The sequence below is a fragment of the Otolemur garnettii genome, unplaced genomic scaffold, assembly GCF_000181295.1.
Source record: "Otolemur garnettii isolate 467f Iridium unplaced genomic scaffold, OtoGar3 scaffold00008, whole genome shotgun sequence".
Classification (NCBI taxonomy): Eukaryota; Metazoa; Chordata; class Mammalia; order Primates; family Galagidae; genus Otolemur; species Otolemur garnettii.
In genome coordinates, this window is record NW_003852403.1 from 14,705,190 (window position 1) to 14,728,629 (window position 23,440).

The window sequence follows — 23,440 nt, forward strand, 5'->3', positions numbered from 1 at the left end:
GGATTCGAACCCGCCACCTTAGGTGTATGTGGCTGGCGCCTTAGCCGCTTGAGCCACAGGCGCCGAGCCTCTTTTGTCCATTTCATTTAACTAACTTATTGAATAATAGAAAGAACATCAATAAATGCACCCCCCAAACCAGGAACTAGAATGCAGCCACTAACACATCTCCTTCCCATCTCCCCTCCCTGCCCAACCTCAGAGACGGCCACTATCTGAACTTTGTGGTTAGCATTTCCCCACTTTTGGTTGTTGTTGTTTTGTTACATTTATGATAATTTTGCTTGCCCTTGAACTTTTATTTTTAGAAAGGACCTCATATTATGTTGTCTTCTGGAACCTGCTTTCCTTGACTTAGCATTGTATAAAATTCATCCATGTCATATGTAGCTGTGGTTCATTTATTGTCATAGCAATAAAATGTTCTGTTGTCTAAACGGACCACAGCTTACATATCTGTTCTTCTGCCAGGGGACATTTTGGTTGTCACCAGGTTTTAGGTATTTTGGACAATGTTAGTATGAATATTTTTATAATTAGCTCCTCTTGCATGCTCCAAGAGTTTCTCTTATATTTGGGAGAGATATTGCTGAATAATACAGCATGCAAATGTTTAATTTTACAAAATATTGCCATTTTTCCCCCTTGAAGGGTCTGTTCCTGTTTACGCTCCCACCACCAGCCTATGAAAGTTCCTGCTATCCTCCTCCAGCACTAATAGTTAGTGCGTTGGTCTCTGTTCCATCGGAAACCATACAATGGCTATGGACGTGCAGCTGGATGAAGACCCTGTGATGAAGTAAGGCCCCAAATGCTGACTGAGGGGGGAGAGGCAGGGTGGAAGACAAAGGTGGCCTTGGGGAAACTCAATAGACTGGTGATTCAAGACAGGCATTTGACCTCCCACTGGTAGTTAGCCAGCCCCCCATTGAGTCCTCAGGCCCAAGTCAGTCCAGGTTACGGTGGGGCCCCTCACTAGGTAGGAAGAAGATGCAAGCAGGAGCCCAGAGCACAGAAATTTTAGGGGTTCCTAGGAGGTGACTTCCTCTGTTAGCAGGGGGTAGAGGAGGCCAGCTAACTGCAACTTTCAGAGTTTTACTTTATTTCTTTAAGTCCCAGATCTCTTACAGGCAAATGGACAATGGAACGGGAAACTCAGGGGCCTGGTCAGCGAAGTCCTCAGAGGGTCCAGGGACAGATCGACTTGCTTAGCATTTCCAGAGTCCACCTGTACTCCTTCGGAGGGACTCCCTGCAGCCAGGGCCATCTGGAGAAGGGAGAGCAGACAGAGACCTTGCAGGTGGTCTCAGCAGCTATCAGCAGGCGGGGAGTGGTCTCAAACTCTTTCTCCAGGCAGAGGCATGTGTCCTCAGGAGGGGGAGGGTGCTGGGTGAGGACTGAGAATCCAAGAACTTTGTTCCCAGTGAAGCAGAGCAGGAGGTTGGAGCTTCCCTACAGCCTCACAGCCCTGCTAGCCACCACATGAGCTGCCCTATCTCCCGGGAGGGATCCCACGGGAAAGGACGCACTGGTCTGGACTGGCCTATGCTCCAGCTTTGGCCCCTGGACAATGAATCTCAGCCAAGAGTGCACTTGAGGGCATGGGGGAGGGGTGACAGCCTATAGCTGTCTTCTGGGCTGTCAACAGTTTGGCCTGGGGAGAGGCTTTTGCTGAGTCAACCCCCTGAACCTAGGCAGTATATATAAGATAACTTTGCTCCATTCCAGGTGTATGGGTGAGGAGGTAGGTTTGTGGCTTCTCTTTCTTGTTTTAGACATTGGTCTCGGGGAGAACACTGGGGTCCTGAGACAGTCCAACTGAATTCCTGCACATGAATCCTAGCTCCCTGCTAACGCATCTCAGCAAGACAGGGGAACTGGATTACATCAGCTGGGAAAGGACTCTGGGAGGCCCAGTTTGGGGGGGCCAAGTGGGTGGTGGTGAAATCCAGGAAACCAGGTTTCAGGGTGCCTGAGAGTGGACTCTGCGATAAGCACTGAGTTCCGAGCACACACGGGCACCACTGCCAGAGCAGGCTCCATTAGTGTCTCCTCAAACCCTCTCCTTCAGTCGAAAGGCAGAGCTGAAACCTGAGAAGAAGTCAGGGAACAGTCCAAGGAACCATGCGGACGACAGGCCACAGAAGGAGCTGGTGATTCCAGGGATTGTGGATTTCGAGCTGATCCCAGAGGTTCTGAAGACCCCCAAACCCCTGACTCCTGGCGCCTACCGCTTTGGCCGCCTCAGCCACCACTCCTTCTTCTCCAGACACCACCCCCAGCCCCAGCATGTGACACACATCCAAGGTAGGACCAGCTTAGCCAGGACATGGCTGGACAGTGGCAGATGGGGCATCATTAATGGGGCTTGAGGACTGGGGAGGAAGTTCGGGCTGCAGTCTCTGTTTTCAGGCTGGAACTCAGAGAGTATAAGGGCCTGGCCAGGTTCCCAGAGCTGCCAGGTGACCATGCCAGGACTCGGCTTGGGGGACAGGAGAGAAGCACAAGACCATGGGCTGGTGGCAGGTCCTCTGCGGGATCCCCTTCCCCCCGGATTCTCCAGTTTGCAAACCAGAGAAGGGGTTGAATATTCTGCCCAGAGCTGGACACTTGTCCTCTGAGAGCATTTCATCCACTCACCCATCTGTATGTCACATATCATTTCATCCACTCACCCATCTGTATGTCACATATTTACTGAGTGTAAACTATGAGTCGGGGACTTTTTAGGCCCTGAAGTTAAGACAGACATAGTGGCTGCCCTCCTGGAGCTGACCCCTAGCAGGAAGGGATGGGGTGGACAGGATCCCAAGTGTCAAGGCTGCACAGGGGAGATGGCTGCATTTAAAAGGTGGTTGAAGAAGACCTGGCCAATAATATGACATTGGAGCAAAGTCCTGCAGGAAGGAGTGTGGGAAGCGTGCATATTGCAGAGGAGGCTGGCTCATGCAGACAGAGCAGCAAATGCTCAGGCCTGCAGGCAAGCGTGCCCCGGCTCCGCTGGAGGAATAGGAAACAGCAAGGACGCCAGAACCAGCTAGGCTGGAGTAGAGCAGGAGGGGGAGAAAAGGCATTAGGGAGGCTGTGAGGGCCACAGTCATGTGGGCCAACATTGTCACCATTCACTCCTCACTGAGTTGAACAGAACCATTGGAAATTTGAGAGCATGGAAGTGGGAGAAGTGAGAGATTTTAACAGATCAGGCCACCGAGACAGGTCACCCCGCTCCGTCTTGAGGATGGCTCAGACCCTGTTCTAGACATTCTAGACCTACATAGACGGTAAAGCCAATAAAACGTGATGATGGGTTAGAGTGAGGTACGAGAGGAAAAGGAATCCAGGCTGACTCCAGGGTTCTTGGCCTGCACAGGTGGAAACGAGAGTGCATTGGCACAGACAAGGAAGGCTACATAGGGTCCGGTAGAGGGTGAGGGAGGAGTCAAGGCTTTGGTCTTGGAAGAGGTAAAAGGTGAGATGCCTCCAGTTGGAGGGCGGGTCTGGAGTTCAGGGCAGAGATACCAGCATGAGAGCTGTTTCAGAACTGGTGTTTTAAGTGGAGTGTCTGGGTGGGATCATTCAGGAGTCCCTGAAGGTACAGGAGAAGAATCTGAGACCTGGGCCGTGGGGACCTCAAATTTAAGAGGTTGAAAATATTAGAAGAAATCAGCAGAGGAAATGAGAGGCAGGGAGCTGGGAGAAGCCCAGAGAGTGAGGGTCTGGGCACCAGTGTTTCAGGGAGGAGAGGGCAACCAGGCTGAGCCTAACCCGGTTGGTCCTCAGGGCCTAACTATCGAGACTAATGTAACAGTCACCAGCATTGGGCCAGAGAGTCCTCACATGTAATCTGCCCTCCATCACCCCCAAGCTGCCCTGCACACAGCCTTGCTCAGCCTGACAGAAAGCCAAAGTTTCTGGTCTGGTTCAATCTCTTTCCTTGTGACTTGAGTCCAGGCCTCTCCCCTCACAGACAATGACTTAACATCCTCATCTTTAAGCTGTCTACCCCTGTGCACTCACGCCTGCAATTCTTTTCCGTCATGGGAAATCAAAAGGTATCTAGAACTAGGGTCCCAGGAAACCTGGGTTCTTGTCTCATCTCTGCCCAGCTCACTGTGTGACCCTTAGGAGGTCCCTTCCTCCCTGTCCATTCTAAGCAGCCTTGTAACTGTAATTCTAAGCAAGGGGATTATTGGTCTAGGAGGTCACAGGAGCCCTCTCAGCTCTGACAGTCTGTGGTAGTGGTTCTCAACCTTCCTAATGCCACGGCCCTTTAATACAGTTCCTGTGGGTCGTGACCCACAGGTTGAGAACCCCTGGTCTATGGGCTCATGGTTATCAGAAGTGGAGCCAGAGCTCTCCCTGCCCACCAGCCTCTTTCCCACCTCCTGGTACTCTGGGGGCTCCTCCCAGGCCTCTCTCCACATCTCTCACTCTTCACAGATCTCACCGGGAAGCCCGTCTGTACCGTCAGGGACGACCTCTTTCTCAGTCCCTTACCTCAGTCTGCATCCTTACCCAGTTATCCGATGGGGCTGCCTACCACTTCCTTCCCCATTGGAGACCCGCAGTCCAACCGGAACCCCTGGCTTTCTTCTGGTGGGTACTTGGGCCATACGCTCTCTAAGCTACCCCCTTGGGTGGGTGCCTGAGAAGCAAAGGGCCATTGCTTTTAGGTCGGGGGAGTTTGCTGGAGGGGCCTTACTTTTCCCTTCTTTCCTGAAGCAGCCTCATCTCTATATTACCCTGCCCCATCCCCAGGTCCCAGCCCTCAGACATGCACTGTCCTTGGACTTGAGATGCTTAAGGAATAACAACAAGCAAAGAACAAGCAGATTTCATGGTTGCAGTCATATGACTTGCAGCTACAGACAGGAATGCAATTTGAAATATTTAGCCACTTGTGTGCTCGGTGGGCACTGGCCAATAGCATACTCTGCCACTATGCTGGAGCAGCATCCTGGAGGCCTCTGCTCTGCCAAGCCTTACTCCTTCCCTTACCAGGGTGTGAAGAAGTAAGATTGGTGGGGGTAGGGGGCACCCTCGGGAAGGAGCCAGTAATATTCCAGTGCAGGGAAGAGAGGTGCAATGCTCTTTGCCAACCTCTCCAGGAGTAGTTCCACATCTTGAGCCATATCCCCTGAATCTCAGTCCTGGCTTTAGGGACCAGAAGAGGCAAAGCTAAATTAAACCACATGCATCTTGGCACAGGCAGACAAATGATCTCCAGCATCCCCTAGTAAGCCATAGGCTGTAACATTGGCATTTGTCCCCCCTAGAAAGGAGGCAGCCCTTACCCATGGTGTGACTTCTAACCCTCTCCCTCAAGGGCACCACCCCCTTTTTCCTATAAGATGGAATAGAAAGGGCTGCTGACTCTTCCTCCACTCCTGGTGCCACAGGCAGGAGGGGGGCACTCCAGATATCAGTGGGCAGGAACTTGTCCCTTCCTCCCAGAGGCCTGGAAGAAGGAATTGAAGGAGCTGGCTTCCCGGGTGGCTGTCTTCACCAAGGAGAGCAAGCTGAAGAACAAAGAGGTAAGTGCGACAGTCTGGGAAGAGAAGACAGGGGTCCACCCCTCTGTGCTGAGATGCCTCCTAAGTCAGAGCAGGGAGGAGGGACCAGCTAATACAGACTTGAGGGAGGAGTGTCACAGTGAGAGGTGAACACACCTGCACAAAAACATCCTAGCAGTGTTCACAGGAGATGTGGCATCTGGGAGTCTCCGATACCTAAGTTCACCTGTGGACTGGGCCACAGCACCAGTGCAGCAGCCAGGCAGGTGAACTCAGCCATCTCTAGAGACCAGGTGTACACAGGCAGTGTGGGGAAGAGAGAAGGAGGCTGACTTTGTGGGGAGGAGCTTGCTGTTAATTTCCAAATTTAGTTTAGTTACTGGTCTCATAAGGAATAGAGAATCACTGAAGGTTTTCGCCCAGGATGGGGTGACCCCATGGGTACCGTTTGGTGATAAGCAGTTGAGACAACTGGAAGGTAGCCTGACAGTGGTGGGAATCGCTCTGAGGACAGCTTGGCCCTTTACAGCTGAGTCTGGTCCTGCCGCTTATCTTGGGCAACCAGAGTAGAGAGGCAGAGGGCTCATTCCTCTGTCCTTCTCACAGCTCACTCTCTATAGCATCCAGGGCCACTCAACTAAGCTATTCGGATCTCAGTTTTCTTATCCTTAAAATGGGGAGAAGAATACTTCCAGTCTTAAGTGGAATTGCAAGGGCAAGAGGCCCTAGGTCTTGTGTCCAGAGGCCTGGCTTTCCAGGACAAAGAAAGAATGCCAAGCTTTTGGGGCAGGTCTGGGGGCAGCTGAGCTAGGAATTCTAGTGGCGCTGCTGGACTGGGGAAGGGGCAGCCCTCAGGACATGCCTGGGAGGAAGAACAGTGACCATCATGGGGCAGCCAGAGTTTAGCCCTCCAGTGCTGAGTTCCAGGAGGAAGAACTTTTACGAGTTTAAGCCAAAATAGCAACCAGAGGAAGGGCTGGCCAGGGAGGGGAGCAGACTGGGGGATGTGTAAGCAGAGGTCCAGGACAAGGCAGGAGTGCCTGGATGATATACCAGATTCCTAGCAGTGCTGTGATGCTGGGATTTGGAATGTTGGAGGGGGGGTGTGTGTCCTGGAGCCATAACCTGGACTCCTTGTATTATTCCCTCTGCTGTCACTCCACTCTTCTCGGCCCCCTGGAGATTCTGGCCACTTTTGTCCCAGCAGAAGCTGGAGCCTTCACGGGAGCAGGGAGCCAAGTACTCTGCTGAGACGGGGAGGCTTATCCCCTCTTCCACCCAATCTGTGGGGCGCCGTAGCTCTCGCCAGGGGAGCCACGCTTCCAGCAGGGACAGAAGAGTCCAGGATGTCATCTTCCAGGACCAGGAGTTGCTGGTAAGACCTTGGTCTGGGGGGTTCTGCTCCCAGCCCCCTGGCTTTCTCATTTAGGACGCTCACAGGCTGCCCTAGGGTATGGCCTCTCCCAGGGACTCTGGCACTGAAGAGTGTGAGAGGGAAAACCCCAGCCTTGGGAGTCAGCAAGCTGGGCTCCAGCGCCCTGCTGCCTCTAGGTTTCTGGGTAAGCCTTCCCTCCCCTGGCCTTAGTTCCATGATCTACCCAAATTGGGAGCATGAAAATTGCCACAGAAGGTCTGTTTCCATAGCGGCATTTGATGAGGTGATGAAGGGAGCTACAAGGTGGATTGAGAAGCATAGAGAAGGCAGGCCTGTCCTGTGTGCTCTCAAATCATCCCCCCAGGTTGCACCCACAGCCTACAAGGCTAGGTCCAGCCGGGGCTCCACACTTTGAAAGGGCCTGGCCTGTGCTTCAGTGAGCACAGCACCCACCTCCTCCATGTTCAAGTTTCCCCAAGGTCTGAGATGAGTCCATGCCTTGTTCCAGTGGGTTAAGGCACTGGAGGTCCCTGTTAAAATGCACGCTGACTGTCATACATAGAGCCAGCACCCCACCACCCCCCTCATGACCAGTGCTTTCAGGCATGCAACCTTGCAACAGGGAAGCAAAGTGGACAGCACAGACAGGGCCCAGCACCCTCATGCTGCAGATGGGGAGGCCGAGGCCCTGCCAGGTGATATGCGTGACCCCGGTTCCCCAGAGAAGCAGCAGCATAGCCAGGACTAAGGTGCTTTCTCCACCATAGGGTGGCCTCGCCTCGCCTGGAATTAGGTTCTCAGGTCCTGTGGGGAGGGGGCACAGGGCAGGTAAGTTGGATGCGGAAAACGGTTAAGGGTCCAGGGGCAGATCAGGGTGGGTCACTGCAGCGGGTGGGTACTTGGGACGAGGGTGGGATCCCAAGCAGGCCTGGGAGAGCCCAGGCCCAGATTCCACTCTGCCAAGAACAAGGCAGACCTCTTGGGAACTGTCAGTCCCCTCCGGGTCCTGAGAAGACTGACTACCAAGTACTGAAGCAACCCCACTTTCCTAGGACTCCAGGGGCTCTACCTCCCACCTGGAGCCCACTGTAACCGCAGACGCCATCAACATGCTTGCCTAGGGAGCCCCCATTACCCATCTGAGTCAGATCTGGATCTTTTCCTGATGCTACTTGAGTGGAAAATGCGGGAGAAACTGAGCCCTGAAGTAGCAGAGATGCCAAAGGCTGAGAATGCAGCTAGGAGCCCAGTGTGCCCACTGCTCGGCCAGAAGGAGCCCCAAGCTGAGCAGTTTGCAGAAGCAGCCAGCACTCACCTTCAGGCTGCCCCCTGGGACTTCCCTATCTCCTTGCTAATATCTCCAGACTCTGGGAGCTTCAGGGTGGGGCATCCTATGGGGTTCCCGAAATTCCCACACCAAGGACCAGGGCATGTGGGACTCGGTGGGTCTCCAAGGAGCTGGCCGTACAGCCCTGAATTTGCCTTCCCAGGGAGGGGCCCCGGGGTCCAGCCAGCCCAAGTAGGCTCTGGGGATGAGGAGTCCACATAGCTGAGGCTTCTTTCTGCCACAACCCCCCTGTTGGGTGCTCTCTTTTCTCAAAGCCTCAAATTTTCACTGTCCAGTGGGGGTAGGAGGTTAAGAATCTTCCTCCAGGACTGTTGTGAGACAAAGTCCAATGCCAAGGGGAGGCAGGGACCGTTATGAGATGAATTTAGCCAAGCCTGGGGGAAGGGGCCCTGTGGTACCCTCTGAACCCGCATCTGTCTGTGCTTGTGGCTGGAATTTGCTGTCTTCTTGCCGACAGATCCTGGAGCTCCTCTGTCAGATCCTGCAAACAGATTCGCTGAGCTCTATTCAGTTCTGGCTGCTCTACGCACCCCCCAAAGGTGAGGACACAGTTCCATGACCTCCTCTCTGAGTGGAGGCTGCCAAAGTCCTGTTCCTTGTTCTCTGGTTCTGCAGGACTCAGGTGTCACTCAGCCCCCGCCAAGGTCTCTCTCTGTTTTGGGGCCCTGAACTAATCCTTCCCAGCCAGACACTGCCCCTGCTTCCTCTTCCTCTGTTCCTCAGCAGGAATTGTGTGGCCTTGCTCCTTGCAGGGGACTCCTTCTTCACACTGACCCCAGGCCTAGGCACCTGGGAGGGAGAAATCCAAAGACTGTGCTTAGTAGACACGGCCTCTCACACACTACTGTGGGAAACACATGTGTGGGCACACATGCACAGCTGCAAATACACACACGAGAACTCACACATGTGTGCACAGGAACACACGAATATACATGCAGGTGCACTTTGGCACTGTGGGTGGAGGGTGCACCTGAGGAAGGATGAGTAGTGATGATGAATTGGAAAAGACTCCCTTGACAGGGGAGTAGAGGAGGAGGAAGAATGAAGTTTCCAGGAGGCTTCCCAGAGGGGGCCAGGGTGTGGCAGGCAGGAGAGCCAGATGGGGCCAAGAACAAGGCACACACATGCTGGTGTGGTGGGAAGACCACGTGGGAGGGCCAGGCACTGTTTATACACAGAGGCCAGAAGAAAAGTAGGAACCTGTGGGCAGAGTGTAGGAGAGGGAGAGAAAGCTGCCCTCAACCAGGCTTGGGAAAGAGCTGGAGGGGCTGTCTCATCCAGGACAGGAAGTGGGGGCTGGAGGCTGAGGATGTGGCCCCCGATGTGCTTTCAGAGAAGGACCTTGCTTTGGGGCTCCTGCAGATAGCCGTGGCTCAGCTCCTTCCCCAGCCACTGACCACCATGCCGACAAAAAAACTCCTAAACCAGCTGGAAGAAGTCCAAGAACTTCAAGAAAATCAAGCACCCTGCAGGTAAGTTCTGCAGCCCTCCCTTGGCCCTCAGAGGGCCTAGCCCCTCCCTTGGGGACATCCCTCTTAGTTCTGCAGCCATACCAGCCCTTGCCCACTGTCAGCTGTGTGGCTGAAGGGCTTGTTGGGGTCAGTTGTAAGAAAATAGGGCTGGATGAGCCACATTTAGCCCTCCCAAAGAGCTTGTCTATGGGCAACACAGGTCAAGGGGAATACTAACTCAGGCATCCTAAAGTACCTTCACACCAGGGTTAAGTGCCCTGATGGCTCAAAGGCCTCACAGAGCAGGTGAGTGGAGCCCAAACGTCAACAGAGAGAGCAGCAGGACTGAGTGCCATGTTTGCCTAACAAGGCTGTGTATTTGACATATTTCCAGGCCACAGGACAGTTCACTCCATTTTACAGATGAGGAAATAGGCTCAGGAACAATTGAATGACCTTCTCCAGGTTGGGGGGAGGGATAATATAGCAGGCATCTCTTATGGCTCCCGAGCCAGCAAGGTCTTGGCTCCTGGTGGCCACACTGGGCAGTGAAGCCACTGTTGTCTGTGTCCTGCTTGGGGTGATGCAATTAGGCCCCTTGGGTGTCAGCCACGGACAGACTCTTTCTAGTTCTCAGAAGAGGTGACTCTTGTCTCCCCCTAGAGCAGACAGCTGACTGCACCTGCACCAGTTCCTCACTTCCCTGCCCACCCTGCCACCTGGAGGTTTCCAGAACGACCTTCCCACCCTCTCCTTTGCATTTTGTTGTAGTCAATCACCGAAGAAGATGAAGACACCACCACTAGCAGAAAACGAAAAGCCAGGTAAGCTTCCACACTGGGGTGGTCCTCAGGGCCTGCCGAAAATGCTGGCTGCACTTCTCAGGTATTCAAGGCAATCTGGAGATGGGTCCCTGCCCAAGGAATCTGTTCATTTCCCTCATTCGTTCAACAAGTATTTATTGAGCACTTACAATTTGCTGGGCTCTGGAAGTCACTGGGGAAGAATGTAGACCAGTTCCTGCTGTTCCACAGCTTACCTCCTAATGAGGAGTACAGACAATAAATAAAAACACACGAGGGGCTTGGGAGCTGTGGCAGGTAGAGAGAAGGACTGACGGGTGTGGAGAGGGCCCTTTGAGCTCAATGACAGGTCTGGGAAGAGTGCACTCTCCTCGCCTGGTGTGTCAGAAGAAGGGCAAGCCAGCCAGGGTGGCCAAGGTCTTCAGGTTGGGGACAGTGGTGAGAGATGCGATGAGATGACTGGGAAGCGCCAGCCTTTGGGAAAGCACGGGTGCACGGGAGGGTTGTGAGCAGGGTGGGTGTGCCCCCTCTGGCTGCTGTGTGGAGCATGAGCGCACACAGAAGGGGCGGGGGAGACCAGAGAATGTCCATGTAGTCATCCTGAAGCTTTAGTCTAGAGTCAGGTGAAGGGAGAGCAGGCTGGGAGGGAGAGAAGAGAAAAAACATCCTCTATGGAGCTATTTTCCCCAGTTAGACTGACAAGGGTCCTGAGTCCTGCCAGTTTATGGCACAGCATACACACGTAACTGAGATCTGTTACTTGGAGGTTAGAAGAAGAGAGGGTGGTGAAGAGACTCCAAGAAAGGAATCTGCTCATCCCATGTCGCTAGCAGAGCCGAGAGCAGAACCCAGGCTTGACTCAGGCTCCCCCTATGCACTTTCTGGGAAAAGGGATCTGCCCGGGGCTCCCATGAAACTCCATGTTAGAGGCCTGGCCCAACCTTTCCTCATCCTCTCCTGCCTGCCACCTCTCCCTTTCCCCCAGAGTACATCGGGACAGCACAAGTTCTTCGGATGCATTCAAGCTAGGACACAGAGGAGGAAACATTGAAGCCAGTGGCAGAGAGCTGAGGAACCCCTACAATTTTGCCTGCGTTGCTCAAGCATGGCCCCACATTCAGGGTAGTTTCTGTCTCTACCGCCCCCGCAGTGGCACCTAATTGCCTAATGCAAAGAGTCTGCTAAATAAACTCCTGTCTTTCTTTTGAGAGGACAATTCCAGTCTCCTAGCAGGAATAGGACTGTATTTGGGGTCATTTACTCCAGAACAGAAGGATTGCAGGGAACCAGGCCTGCTCCCACAGAGAAAGCCCAGTGCGGCTGTCCATGTGGGGCTTACCTGGTTCTTTTATGTGTGATGCCTGAGAAAGGGTCTCTGCCCCTGCAGGAGCCAAGACACACAGGGCTCCGGGTAGGTTAGAGCAGAGGTCAGGGAACCCACGGGCCTCCTTACAATGGTCACTGTTGCCGGTTCTTGAGTTCCTCCCATGTGCTGGCCACTGAGGCAGCAACTTAGGTAAAAGCTGAGGATGAGAGCCATGTGAATTGTTCTATACACTTTATATGTGGCACTATATTTGATTCTCCCCAAAGAGGTCAAATGTTCGTAGATGAATCAGTTGAAGCAACTGAATTTGTCCAAAGTCACACAGTGAGTGGCACGGCTGGGATCCAAACCCCAGAGGTCTGGTTCTGGAATCCCTGGCTCTTACCAGCTGCACTTTACTGCCTTACCAACAGCAGCCCTCTCTGGTTACAGTTCTGAAAAGCATAGGATTTAGCAACATGGCAATTGGAGTGTAACACTTTAAGCCTTGCTACCCTCCTGCCCCTCCCTGGCAGTGGAGAGCCTTATTCCATTCCACGTGATTGCCTGGCAGCTGTAAAAATAGTTTCAAAGCCAGAAGAGCATCTCTCAGACACTTCTTTAGACAACTCAAGCTTATTGCTATTTTGTGATGGCTCTTATAAATGGAATTTTAAGAGAAACATAATAACCATGGAAAAATAGTTTTGCCACATGAAACACTTAAGGCATACTCTTTGCCCACTATAAAGTCAGCCCAACTGCTAAACTTCTAGCTCTTATTAGAGCTCGCACACTGCCAAGAGGAAAACTTCCACTCTTTATACTGACTCCAGATAGGCCCTTGGAAACCAGTACGCTTGATGGACATCCCGTGGGTTCCTAACTTCTGCTGGTACTCCTACAGCTACTGAACATATAACTGCTGCCTTGTGACAGGCTATTCACTTTCCTACTAAAATTGTTTTGTTTTGTTTTTGTAGAGATAGAGTCTTACTTTGTCGCCCTCGGTAGAGTGCCGTGGCATCACAGCTCACAGCAACCTCCAACTCCTGGGCTTAGGCGATTCTCTTGCCTCAGCCTCCCGAGTAGCTGGGACTACAGGCACCCGCCACAACACTCGGCTATTTGTGTTACAGTTTGGCCAGGGCCGAGTTTGAACCCGCCACCCTCAGTATATGGGGCCAGTGCCCTACTCACTGAGCCACAGGTGCCGCCCTAAAATTGCTCTTGTTCATAGCCCATCCCATACTAGGAGACTGGGACTCTTATCTCTGGGGAAGGACAGGGCAGGCAGGGCTGCTGGATACACAGCCAAACACAGACCGCCTTATTCTTTTCCCACCGAGCTTACAAACTTCCCTTTATCCCTCACTGAAATTATCAATTGTCAGGTAAATGCCCCCAAATCTGAAAAAGATAAATAGATATTAGATGGATTTCCCATGGCCCCTTTTAACCTTTTGGCTTGCACTTATCCCCTATCAGATGGGACATAGGTGCAGCAGGAGGAAAGTTAAGCAACTAAAGGATAATGGTTTTGCCCTGGGACCTACAAAATTTCTGACCAAATCATTTCCCAGTGCATTACTTGTGAACCCCACCAGTATCAGCACATGTAGAAGTAGACTCCATCCCAGATTCCTGGTCCAGGGTTCTTGTCCAGGATTAGTCCCCTGCGACTCTGTGACCTGTATCCCCTGCCCACAGCACTACAGGTGAGGTATCTTTAAACCCTCCCAATTCCCACTGTCTAAAGGTTTCCCAGGTGCACAAGGGGCCCAAGAGCCAGGAATGCAGCGGGGGTTCCTGCCACTCTGAGTTTGTCCCAGGACACTGGACTTGTGAGCAGCCTCCACCTCTCTGGGAGGATAAGGAAGTGCCGGTCCTAGGGCATCACTTTCCCAGGGGTGTGTGTGGTGGAGGGGCTGACAGCAAAAACAGGCCTTCACCTGAGAGAGTAAGGCTCTGCCTGGGGGCCTCCAGCTGTCCGTAAGTTCCTTCCAGCATCATCCCAGCCAAGGCCAGGGAGTCTCAGAGGCCTCCTGCTGCTGCTTTTTGGTGGGCAAGAGGGTGGGGAGAGAAGTCAAATAAGAAAAGGGTCTCGTCTGCCCTCCAGCAGCCTGCAGTCTAGGGAGGCGGAGACAGGCACAGTGAAATTATAAGAAATAACTGTACTAATTCATAGTTTTCATAGGAATGTTATAACCTAATTATAGCCTTAGAATATGGGAAGGGGGGTGGGAGAGGGGAAGTGAGGGGGGTGGATGGGGGGAGGGAGGGTGATCAGTGGGGTCACCTCTATGGTTTATCCTACAAGGGTACAAGTGAATCTTTCTAAAAGCAGAGTATGAATGTCTTAACTCAATAACTAAGAAAATGACATGAAAGCTATGTTAACCAATTTGATGAGAGTATTTCAAAATGTATATGAAAACAGCACACTGTACCCCATGATTGCATTAATGTACACAGTTATGCTATAAGAAATAATAAAGGAAATTTGAATGGGAAAAAAAAAAGAAATAACTGTGCCAGACACTGCACGCAGCATCTTTTCCTAAGGGATTATCAGTAAATAAGGCTCAGAGAGCTGTAAAATTTCACTCAAGTAGTAAATGTCAATGCCGGGAATCAAACCAACCACTAGTTGGGGTGGTAGGGGGCGGACAGAGGGTTTCCAAGTACAGCATTTTCCCAGCGAGCTTGGGTAGACAGAGATCTCCCATTGCCTAGGTTATGAGATATTTTTTAAAAATTATTTTACATACAAGTAATATTATTTGCAAAGGAAATTCACTTAAAAATATGTGATAAATCAATGGAGGAAAAAGTGTCCAATGTACTCAGTACTTCTATGAAACCTACTTATATTTACTCACACTTTCTTATAAAAAATAGAACACAACTATAGCCCAGGATGATGGAGAGTAGTGGAGGGGGGGGAGGGGGAGAGGGAGGGTAAAAGGTGGGACCACACCTATGGAACATATGACAAGGGTACAAGTCAAATCTGTGAAATGTAGAACATAGCTGTTTTGGCACAATCAAGTAAAGGAGGTGAAAGCTATGTTGATTGGTTTAATGTAACCACATTAGATTGTATAAAAAAAAATCAGCACATTGTATCCCACATATGCATGAATGTATTCATGATCTATGTGTATTTGACTTAATAAAATAAAAAAAATGTGATAAATCTTTGCAGTAGGTAACCACCAGCACGATCAAGATATAGAACATCTCCATCACTCCAAAAAGTTGCCCTGTATGCCCGTTTCCTATCAATCCTCCTCCTCACCCCCAGCCCTGGCAAGTAGTGACCTGGTTTCTATCCTTATGCTAGTACCTTTTCCACAGTATCATATAAATGAAACTACCCGAGGTGTCATTTTTGGGGGCCTGGCTTCTTTCACGTAGCACAGTGCTTTTTAGATCTATCCCAGTTGATTCATGCACGAACGCCGTGAGTAGTTCATTCCTTTTCGTGGTCTAGTATATTCCATTGTATTCCTTCCTATGCCATAATTCATTTATCCTTTCACTACTGGATACACATTTGGGTGTATGTTTGGAGCTTATTTTGAATAAAGTTGTTACGAATGTTTGGATAAGCCCGTTTTGTGGACGAGTGTTTGTGTTTCCCGTGTGAATACATAGGGAGGCACCACTGGGTGGTATGGAAAGCATATGTTTAACCTGTAAAATTTTAAGAGTAACTTATTAACTTGTAACATTTAATTTATAAAGAAACTGTCGAAATGAGATGCAGGAAAACCTGTAGTGCGGTGATTTTCAGCCAGTCTGCCACAAAAAAATTTTAAGAACATTAATTGAATTATTTTCAGAAAAAGTTCAAAGCACAGTAAGTATATTCTTTTTTTTTTTAATCAACATAAGTGTGCTACAGAAGTTTAACTATAGGGACAAGGGTGTTGTGAGACAAAAGGCTGAAAAACACTGCTATAGTGTAATTCCAGTCCAAACCCAGAGGGTTAAGAACCAGGGGAGCCACTAGTGTCCAAGGGCAGGAGATGGATGTCCCAGCTCAAGCAGAGAGAGAAAATTTATCCTTCCTCTGCCTTTTTTGCTCTATTTGAGCTCTCAGTGAATTGGACGACACCTGCCCACATTGGGAAGGGTGATCTTCTTTACTCAGTCAATGGATTCAAATGTTAAATTCTCACAGAAACACTCTTACAAACACACCCCAAAATATGCTTTACCAGCTATCTGGGCATCCCTTAGCCCAGCCAAGTTGACATATGAAATTAACCATTACCACCATGTTGTGTGGGTCTATGGATTCTATGCTGGAATTTTGATGGGAATCACATGGAATATATAGCTCACTTGGACAACTGACATCTTAACAATATGGAAGCATCTGATTCATAGACATGGTCTACTTTGATTTAGGTATTTCTTTTTCTTGAGACAGAGTCTCTCACTATGTCTCCCTTGGTAGAGTGCTATTGTGTCACAGCTCATAGCAACCTCAAACTCTTGGGCTTAAGCCAGTCTCTTGCCTCAGCCTCCCAAGTAGCTGGGACTAGAGGTGCCCACAGCAATGCCCAGCTATGTTTTATTGCAAAAAAACTTATTACGCCTGGTTGTTTTTTAGCTGGCCCAGGCTGGGTTTGAACCCGCCAGCCTCAGTGCATGTGGCTGGTGCTGTATCCACTGTGCTACAGGTACCACGCCTGAGTTAGGTATTCTTAAATTTTTTCCCAGCAATGCTTTTTATGTTCAATGTTTAGGTATTTTGTGTCTTCAGTGCTGTTTTAAGTGAGCATTGCTTTTAGATTTGAACTCTCACACTTGATCAAGGCCCAAGGGGGGAGTCTTTTGTCCTGCCCCAGATTTTCCTTATATGCATCTGTGGAGGGCTGAGGAAAAGAGCTGATGAGTTCCAGGGAAATTCCCGCCCCCTTGCATTTATGCAGGGATCATTAAAACGCCTTATAGCCTCCCCAACTACCTTTCAGATACCTCTCACTTTGTACAAAGTTGTGGGTGGTGACTTATCCAAGGCTGCCCAGCTCTTCAGTGGTGGAGTCCAAGTGGGACCCCCCTAGGTCCCCAGCCCTGGTTCTGCCCCCCAACCCTGAGCTACTGCTCAGAGGACCCACAGAGTGAGTATGGCCTGGCTAGAGAGGCTGAGAGCCAAGACTTCTTGAGATTCCAGTCCCAGCCCTGCCTGCCCCTCACCGCTGATCCTCTTGCTACAGCCCAGCCAGCTAATTGGTTTTGGCTTCATTGCCCGCTCCCTCCAAGACAGAGAATAAAAAACAAACACAACTTTTGGGGGTTTGAAACAAAACACCAGGAGCAATGTTAATAAATACATAAAAGTTTAAAGATCTGCATTTCCAAGGCACAAGGGTTTACACCCTTTAACTGGAACCCACAGAAATGACCCTGTGCGTACCAGCATCTAAGGGAGCGACAGGGGAGGGCAGCAGGTCGAGAGGGCACCCGGTGAGCCTCCCAGGACCTCTGTTCCCTAAGAGGTCACAGGGCAGGGGCTCACTGCTCCCGTTCCTCTTGGCTGGCTCAGAACAGCCCCTCCTCAGGGAAGGAAGAAGCAAGAAGCACCTCTATCACCTGGCGGGGACCCTGGGTGAGGTTCAGGGGAGGGGGATATGCTAGGGACCTAGGCCACTTCCTGAGAGCCACAGAGTCTAGGGTTGTTACCTGTCCCTTGGAGGTTACACAGGGGGCAGTTTAGCCTGGCCGAGGCCCTATAGCACCATGGGTCAATGTGTGCTCCTCACCACAACCTAGGGCAGGGGCCAGCATCCTATCCTGGGGTACTGGGCCTGGGTGGCCCTGGTCACTCCCAGGGCCCAGATATATGTGGACTCTCTGGCTCTCTGCCTTGAGGCCCCATAGCCTGGAGAAACACACACCTCTGGCTTAGCCTGAGCAAGGCAGAAGAAGACCCCCTGACTCTGGCAGGAGTGATCTTTGGTAGAGGGCAAGGACCGAGGGCACAGCCTGAGAAATCATAACCCCTCCGTGTCCCAGAGTCATGATCAAAGCTGTGGTCCTGGTCCAGCCAGGGGTCAAGCACCAATGTGGAAAGCCCTGGATGGTGAGGACAGGGGCCCAGGGTGTCCTAAGCCCCCTTCTCTGGTGGGTTGGGGTACGACTAGAGGCCAGCCTTAACCTGTAGTCACCAGAAGTAACAGAAGTGACTTCTGCTGGGCAGAGTGTGGCCACAGGTACTCCCCTCCAGCCAGCAAAGCTGATCTGGCCTCTACTCCCCAGCCTCCCCGGCCTTCGCTGGTGGAGCTGTGTGGAGCCCTCAGCTACCAAGAGCTGGACCTGAGAGCCTCCACCTGTCCCAGCCCTGTAGCCGGAAGCCTCATGCCATGTTCACCCCAGCCTTGGCTGTGAGTGCCTCACCTCCCCTCACCCTGCTTTGCCTTTCTGGGCATAGAGACCAGAATGGGTAGGGTCCCCACAGTTCTGGGGAAGGCAGGTAGCCCTGGCAGCTCTCAGCCTGGGGTCCATGGCAAAGAGGAGGGCCCAGTCATGTCAGGAGACCAACAAGAGCTGCTGAGGGGTTCAGCCCAGACACGGGGGCTGCTAGCTGAGGTATCTCCAGTTAGGGCTCTCCCTGATCTCTCTTCCACCCACCCCCCTTCTTGGGGTAAAGAGCATTACAGCCCCAAACAAGAACTAGAAGGTGAATAATTTAAAAGGAAGTCTGTGCTTGCCCCTGCCCCATGCGTGTGTGTCCTCTGAGCTGGGGCTCCCCAGGGCAGCTCACAGTGTAAATGTCATTGGTGGGATGGTGGGGCATGGCTCATGTCACTGGGGCAGTGGCAGGGAGGTTGGTACCTGGATGCTCCGGGTCTTCCCTGGGCCACCCTTTATCCTTGGAGGCTGGCACAGGTGCCTGAGTCCAGCCCCCAGGCTGTTCCTTTGGGGTGGTAGGGGAGGTACCCCAGAATGTTCCAGGGCTGAGTTTCTGGGAGACAGAGGGATGTTGGGTCACCAGGGAGCTTGTGTCCGGAGGTCCTGGGAGCTGTGTTGGTTGGCTGTGTTGGAGGTCATCTGGTCCCGCTGGCTCCCTGGTGGGTTCCACAGCATCTGGAGAGGCTTTGGGTCCTGGTAAGGGGTTTCCAGGAGTGGAGACAGTGGGTGGAGAGTCTAAGCCAGGATCTGGGCTAGTGGCAGGGCCTGCAACCTTCTTGGTACAGGAGTCACAGCACAGTCGGTGGTAGCCAGGAAGGGAGCAGTAGCGACCAAGGACTTCCCTCTGGCAGAAGATGGACCTGTCCCCCAGGCAGGGCTCCGCTGCACACACAGCATAAGGACCCACGCCAATCAGTGGGGGGATACTGGCACACAGACCCCACTGCCCCCTCACCACCAACTACCCACCCTCTACCCCCAGCTCTGCTGGATTTACTATAAAGCTTCTTCCCAGAGGTGGCCACACTGCCGCCTGACAGGAGAGCAAGCCCTTGCTATATAGATGAGGAGCTAAAACCCTCTAGAGCAGCAGATCTCAAAGTGACATCCCCCTCATGCCCCATCAGCATCACCTGGAAACTTGTAAATGCGAATGTTCAAGCCTAACCCAGACCTACTGCATCAGAAGCATGGGGTGGGGCAGCATGCTCTCACAGCCCCCCAGGAGTTCAGATGTGTGGGAGAGTCTAAGAACCATGGCCCTATGCCACTGTCCTCATACCTGACAGCACACAGGAGTCACTCAGGCAGCTTTACAAACAGCTACTGCCCACCTCTTTCTCCAAGACAGACTGGACAGTCTGGGGTGTGGTCTGGACGTAGCGTGATTCTAACCTGCAGCTGCTCTAGATGGGAGTGGCAACCCTCACCCTCCCCAGTCAACCCAGAAGAATCTGACCCACTCCAGCCAGAGCCAGGCAACCCCCACTGGAGACAAGCACAGTAAACACCCTGCCACCAGTCAGCACACATTTGGACATTAAGCCTTCCACCACTAAATTTGGAATGAAGCAGATTTGGGTTCAAATCTGCCTCTTTTGAGGTTTAGGCAAGTCACTTAAATGCTAAGCCTCAGTTTCTTTAACTGTAAAATGGGGATAAAACTAATATTTACCAACAAATAATGACATTATAACTGTAAATAACATTTTTGTTGTTGTTGTTGAGACAGAGTCCCAACCTATCCCCTGAGCAGAGTGCAATGGTGTCATAAGTCACTGCAACCTCAGACTCAGGCTGTGGGTATCCTGCTGCCTCAGTGTCCCAAAGCCGCTGGGATTACAGGTGCTCACCTTGGTGCCCAGCTGGGTTTTTCCATTTTTTTAGGAGTCGAGGTCTCGCTCAGGCAAGTCTCAAACTCCTGAGCTCAAGCAATTCTCCCTCCTCAGCCTCTGACAGTGTTGAGATTATAGTGGGCCACTGTGCCCAGCTGTAAATAACATTTTTTAAGTGCCTGACATAGAGGGGTGCTCAAGGTACTTAGTTTGCTTTGCTTAAAATGGTCTAAAAACGTTTTTGTAATAATGCCACATAGGTCTCTCCAAACAGAACGTGACGGTATGGGAGCTTTACTTGCCCCTCATTTTCCCTAGGACTGGGGGGAGAGAGGAAGGAGAGGGAGAAAAAAGGGAGGTGGAAGGGGCAGAATTAGTGGAATACAAGAGCACAGAAAATGGAAAGCTAGTGCCCTCTAGATGGCACCAGAATGCTAAAACCAGAGTCAGGGCCTGCCCTTGGCTTTTGGAGGGAAAATTAGAGAAAGCCCAGACTTATTCAGCCTGAGACTCAGCACAGAGTCAGAGGCAGCAAGGCTGGAGTTCAAAGGCCCTTTGAAGATCTTTGATCAAAGCCTTTTATTTTACAGATGAGCTCTCTGAACTAAGAGAGGTTAAGGAGTTTGCAGTAGGTCACGCAGACAACTGGTCCTCTAACTAGGAGTCCTAGGGCCTTTACGAGTTAGATCTTCCTGCTACTCATCTTGCCAATCAGAAGTCCTCAGGAGGGTGAGGAACGGAAAGAAAGGTGGTAGAACCCAGGAAGGGAGCATGGTACACAGCCTGGCACGTAGCAGGTGCTCAGTACGTATTTACTGAGGATGGATGGATGGAAACGTGGGAGGATGACGTGATGAGCCCCCGATCACAGGGCAGGGACAAATTACCACTCTTTGTCATTCTTTTTAGTTGACAGCTGGGCAGGAGAGCATGCATTCTCTTACTTAATTCAGCCCTACAAAAGCAGCTCAGACCTACAGCTGCTTCTCTGAAAATCTTGGAACCAAGAATGATTCAGAATTTAGAACTTTTGGGGTCAGAAAAGTAATACTCTGTGTGTTTATATTATAGAGCACCCTTAGCAGAGTCTGTGATATCCCCTGGTAACCAAATATGGTTATGTTTCTATAACAAAAGAATAAATGATTTTTTGTTAGTTCAGGTCAGATTTTGCCACCAAATGAGTCTGCCCCAAACTTAGAAATAATCATTTTGGAACTGCAGATAAGGGGTCAAGGACCAATATAACATCATCCCTACTGCACCACTGATGTGTCCGAGGCCCAGGGAGCTCAGGGCACACAGACGGTGCACACCAAGTCTGCCCTGTTGCATGGCCCATGCTGTGACATTGGAGCCACTGAAAGGTATGGGGAGGGTGTGGGGTCCAAAGACGGCACTTACTTGCTGATATCTTGTTAATGGGATGTAGGGGTCCTGATTGTGGTACCCATTGCCCCTCTGGAGTCACAGGGTCCCGGACGTCAGCCTTCACTGTGGAGTTCTGGAGATTTCCTGTGAGCAGCAGAAAATCACTTGTGACTTTTGGTACCCATTGACCCTCTGGAGTCACGAGGTCCCGAACATTAGCCTTCACCGTGGAGTTCTGGAGATTTCCTGTGAGCAGCTCCAGTGTTGGGATTTCTAAGGGCCTGGGTCTTGGGTCGAGGCTGGGAGCTGGGCCCGGCCCTCCATCCCATCCAGCTCACCTCCACAGGCGGGCAGGCTGCAGATCTGGACGGTGTCAGGTTTCTCGCCTTCACACTGCCCGAGACTGTTGGTGCTGGTCCTGCACACCACCTGTCGCTGCTGGATGCCCTCTCCGCAGGTGGTAGAGCACTGCCATTGGAGGTCAAGGCGGAGCCACAGAGGCCAGGGTCAGGTGGGTGGAAAGACAAGGACCAGCCAGTGAGCTCAGAGGCCAGTCAATGCCCAAGGACAGAGAGCCATGCCTTCACCAGGGGGGACCTCCCAGACCCGATTCCAGCTATGACAGCCTGTATCTGCCAGGTCTGGTCTGTGCTGCCTGGGCTCTTAAACACTTGGCACATCACTGCCCCCTGCTGTGACCCACCGCACAGCACTGCAGCAGGTTGACTTACACATGATATCTTGTTAACGGGAGGCAGGGGCCTGGGCTGTGGCACCTGCTGCCCCACTGGCTCTGAGAACCGAGAGAGCTGGGTCACAGGGTCTCCACAGACCCTTCTGGCTCTGATAGTCAATGATCTTGACATTCAATTCACCAAACATCAGTCTGCAGAGGTGTGTTCAAAAGTGTTCCCCTTCCCCTGAGAGGGAAAGGTGTGGGTGTAGGGAGCAGGAGGCAATAGAGGACCACTATTAGTAGTGCCTGCCACACACATTGTACCCTGGACCTGACAGGCTTCCTACTCTGACAAATTGGTCCTGGGGGTCCTGGGGTAGAGAGGCAGGGATTCCAGCAAAGAACCCTGCCCAACGTGACTGGTCACTTTTTAGCGACCACTGACCATGACCTCCCTAAGATGGATGGGGAAGAACCCACAGAGCTCCTCCTCTCACACTAGACATGTGGCCACTGCATGGGACACAAGGGTCACAGGGCCACAAGGAACCACAGGCCACCCTCCAAGGATGAACAATTACAAACAACAGCTAACAGCTCTTGAGTGCTCTGCCAGGCTCACAAGGGACTGTGAAAGTTGATTATAGGAAATGGGTCATTTCTGTCACACCCAGCTAGAGTCTAGGGCCCAGGGGAAAAAAGCACTCAGGCACATAGCACCTACTCCAAGAACTGAATGTTCTGCCAGCCCAGTTCCAGCTGCTGAAATGGCCTGCTGGAACCCTAAAACCAGTTGTACCTAGTAGCTGCTGAAATGACTTGCCCTGACTAGAAGATGCGTTTTCCCCACGGCTGTCACTCACAACTTGCCAACTCCCAAAATCTTCTTTATTGCCACTGAGCTTTCATTCAAAACAATATGCAACATTTCTCTTTCTAATAAACCCCCAGCCTTCCTTTTGTTCTTTATACATACCAAAGACCACCCTATGTATATGCACCGGGTTACAATTCTTACTTCTCAAATAAAATGTCAGATTTAGATACCCAACTCTATATTTGACTTTGATTTCAAAAGGGCCAGGATCTTCTACAATCTGCCAACTCTGCTAGTTTTATTTACAAAGCCCTTCAAGGACCAGTGATCTATTTTATAGTAGAATGAACAGAGAAGAATACAAAATCTGCAAGAATGGTGTAAGAATTTTGGCTCTTTAAGAGCCTGTAGTTCAAGTAGTAGGGTGCCAGCCCTGTATACCAGAGGTAGCAGGTTCAAACCTAGCCCCAGCCAAAAACTGCAAAATAAAAATAAAAATACCCATTATTATGCAGT

At 51.3% G+C, this 23,440-nt stretch overlaps 2 protein-coding genes across 4 annotated transcripts in view; one reads left to right on the top strand and one right to left on the bottom strand.

Annotated features, from left to right (window-relative positions):
* Positions 1 to 758: 758 nt before the first annotated feature.
* Positions 759 to 11,522, top strand: TBATA (thymus, brain and testes associated). Of its 2 annotated transcripts, none has more exons than XM_023509633.1 (9): positions 759 to 799; positions 2,072 to 2,307; positions 4,441 to 4,596; positions 5,455 to 5,546; positions 6,721 to 6,888; positions 8,694 to 8,775; positions 9,573 to 9,711; positions 10,462 to 10,514; positions 11,479 to 11,522. In XM_023509633.1, exons 1-9 carry the CDS (start codon positions 759 to 761, stop codon positions 11,520 to 11,522), a joined length of 1,011 nt encoding a protein of 336 aa, XP_023365401.1. The 2 variants fall into 2 exon arrangements, with proteins under 2 accessions (XP_023365401.1, XP_012656809.1); XM_012801355.1 differs by having other exon boundaries at positions 5,455 to 5,540; positions 6,718 to 6,888.
* Positions 11,523 to 17,123: 5,601 nt separating this feature from the next.
* ADAMTS14 (ADAM metallopeptidase with thrombospondin type 1 motif 14) overlaps positions 17,124 to 23,440 on the bottom strand; it is a 77,698-nt gene continuing 71,381 nt past the window's right edge. For both annotated transcript variants that reach the window (XM_003783589.3, XM_003783590.2), the window contains 3 exons: positions 21,770 to 21,899; positions 21,465 to 21,575; positions 17,124 to 19,107 (listed from right to left, as the gene is read on the bottom strand). In XM_003783589.3, coding sequence (XP_003783637.1) covers positions 18,614 to 19,107; positions 21,465 to 21,575; positions 21,770 to 21,899 — 735 coding nt within the window. In that variant the 3' untranslated portion in view covers positions 17,124 to 18,613. The remainder of the gene's footprint in view (positions 19,108 to 21,464; positions 21,576 to 21,769; positions 21,900 to 23,440) is intronic.

Coding starts and splice junctions, on each gene's coding strand:
- TBATA (XM_023509633.1), top strand. CDS start 759: ATGGCTATGGACGTGCAGCTGGATGAAGACCCTGTGATGAA. Junction 6,889..8,693: donor TCCAGGACCAGGAGTTGCTG/GTAAGACCTTGG, acceptor TCTTGCCGACAG/ATCCTGGAGCTCCTCTGTCA. Junction 9,712..10,461: donor GAAAATCAAGCACCCTGCAG/GTAAGTTCTGCA, acceptor ATTTTGTTGTAG/TCAATCACCGAAGAAGATGA.